The following is a 2627-nucleotide window of genomic DNA, read 5'->3' as shown; positions in this document are numbered from 1 at the left end:
TATATATATATATAGGGGGCTGGCAAACTACTGGTTTTCCATCAGGACTGGAATATATTGCTCCATGTGAATGAAAGTGTATGTAGTGAGTCAACATTCATGTTGTATGATTTCTTATTTTACTAATAAAAAAAAAATAAAAAGTTTTTTACTTTTTTTCTCTGCTATTGGGGGAGAAACCTGGCTCCTGTGGTGTGCCTAGGCCTGTATACATATCATGGGAGATAGTGTTTCGAGAAATAAATGAAAATGAATGGAAATTCAATTATATTCAACTTTTTTCTTCTCGGGTGTATAAACACGAAAGCTTTGGTTGCTGCTGCTGGAAGGTTGCTGCTATACATGCAGCGATCACCAGCTGTTAGACCATTTAAATGAAAGCCTGAAGAATATTATTTAAATAAATGTTTAATATTTTATAATTAAAAGAAAAAAAAACGAAAAATTATGATGAAACGTCTTCGATTCAAAACACCAACGCCACACCGACTCAGGCCGCAGCCGACTGGCTGAAGCCCTGTGGGCTGCACAGCATCAAGGGATTCGGAAACTATATTTATTTTTCGTATTAATTTTGAATAAATATTCAACTTTTGTGAGTTTCAGGAAAATATATTCAACAACAGCACGCAGGTTTCACACGCCCGAGCTGCGGTGAGCGAGAGAGCGCCCGGCCGTCTGCTGTCGGCGGCTGTATGTACAGCAGCTGCTTCCTCTTTGCCTCTGCATCACGGAATACTCCCAGATGAATAAAAACAGAAAACACTTCATCGGAAACAGAGGCAAGAAGAGAGCAAGGAGCGGCTGCAGCGGCGCCGCCGCCAACTGAGGCAGGGCCACATGCAGCAGCAGCAGCAGCAGCAGCAGCAGCTACACACATTATGTCTTCCTCCTTAGACGAACTCTCCGATGTATTCGCAGCGGCAGAAGCTACCAGAGAGGCAGCACAGCCGGAGAAGCAGCAGCAGCAGCAGCAGCAGCAGCAGCAACTGCAGCAGCAGCATCAAGCCGCTGCAGCAGCAGCAGCAGCAGAATCTTGGCCGGGGGATGAAGCAGCTCTCTTTGGTTCCTTTCGCACCTCAAACGAGTATTCATCCAGAACGGAGTTTCCGGCATTCGAAGCAGAAATAAAAGCAGCAGCAGCAGCAGCAGCAACACCAGCAGCGCCAGCAGCAGCAGCAGCAGCGGCAGCAGCAGCGGCAGCAGCAGCAGCACCGCCACCACCAGCCACTGCATTCGACGCTACGGACCCATTTGGTGATTGGGCCTCCGCATCAGAACCCAGGGATCAGCCCCAGCAGCAAACGCAGCAGCAACAGTGGCAGCAGCAGCAGCAACAGTGGCAGCAGCAGCAGCCACAGTGGCAGCAGCAGCAGACACAGGGGCAGCAGCAGCAGCAGCCACAGTGGCAGCAGCAGCAGCCACAGGGGCAGCATCAGCAGCAGCCACAGTGGCAGCAGCAGCAGCCACAGGGGAAGCAGCAGCAACAGCCACAATGGCAGCAGCAGCAACAGCTACAAAGGCAGCAGCAGCAGCAGCCACAGTGGCAGCAGCAGCAGCAGCAGCAGCAGCAGCAGCAGCAAACTCATGAAGGCTTGGGGAGTTTCGATGGAGGACATCAGCAGCGTCTCAAGGAGGAAACCCCGCTACAATGGGGAGGCTCCGGTTCCTTTGCTGCGCTGGCGCAGCACAGCAGCAGCAGCAGCAGCAGCAGCAGCAGCAGCAGCAGCAGCAGCATGTACAGCACCCCTCAGATGTCGTTAGACGTCCATAAGCCATCGAATTTCTCCGGCTCTGCTGCTGCTGCAGCTGCTGATCGTGGTGATGTTGCTGCTGCAGCTGCTGATGAACCTACTGCTGCTGCTGCTGCTGCTGCTGCTGCTGCTGCTGCTGCTGCTTCCACTGCAGCTCCTAGGTTGCATCATCAGTCACCAGCAGCACCATCTGTATCTGCATCGGAATCACCAGAGAAGCCTGCAGCAAGGATCTCACCAGCTGTACATACAGCCGCAGCAGAAGCAACAGCAGCAGCAGCAACAGCAGCAGCAACAGCAGCAGCAGCAGCAGCAGCAGCAGAGGAGCCCAGCAGATTGCAAGGGGTTGCTGCAGCCGAAGGCCCCTCGCCTCTCTCGGGGCCCCAAGCTTCACCTGCGTACACTGCAGCAGCAGCAGCAGCGGCTAGGAGTTCTGCTGCAGTTGCTGCTGGAGTTGCTGCTGCTGCTTCTGCTGCTGCAGCAGCTGCTGCTGCTGCTTCTACTGCCTCTGCTGCCGCTCCTGATGCATGCAGCTCTGCTGCTGCTGCTGCAACACCGTCTTCAGGTAATTCATTTTCTGCTGCTGCTGCTGCTGATGATGATAGCAGCAGATGGAGACAGCACAGAAATGTTTTTATTTTATTTTTTTTTTTTTTAGTTTATTTATATTTATTTCTTTGTTTCTTTTTTTTTAGTTTTATTTATATTTATTTCTTTGTTTCTTTTTTTTTTAATTTTATTTATTTTTTGCTGAATTTGTTTGTCTCGAGTTTATCTGTCTCGGGGTCGGGTCAGGTCCTTCGCATCATATATATATATATATATATATATATATATATATATATATATATATATATATATATATATATATAT

The 2627-nt window shown here is 49.6% G+C and overlaps 1 protein-coding gene across 1 annotated transcript; it reads left to right on the top strand.

The window, feature by feature from the left end:
- Positions 1 to 881: 881 nt before the first annotated feature.
- Positions 882 to 2508, top strand: EMH_0089360 (uncharacterized protein; the record flags this gene model as incomplete). Its single annotated transcript, XM_038022964.1, has 2 exons — positions 882 to 2319; positions 2450 to 2508. 2 exons carry the CDS (start codon positions 882 to 884, stop codon positions 2506 to 2508), a joined length of 1497 nt encoding a protein of 498 aa, XP_037878818.1.
- Between the last annotated feature and the right edge of the window lie 119 nt (positions 2509 to 2627).

Source organism: Eimeria mitis, genomic scaffold, assembly GCF_000499745.2.
Source record: "Eimeria mitis Houghton genomic scaffold, Emh_scaff6849, whole genome shotgun sequence".
NCBI classification, from domain to species: Eukaryota; Apicomplexa; class Conoidasida; order Eucoccidiorida; family Eimeriidae; genus Eimeria; species Eimeria mitis.
The sequence above is the reverse complement of the archived record's forward strand: the minus strand, read 5'-3'. Positions and strand labels throughout refer to the sequence as shown.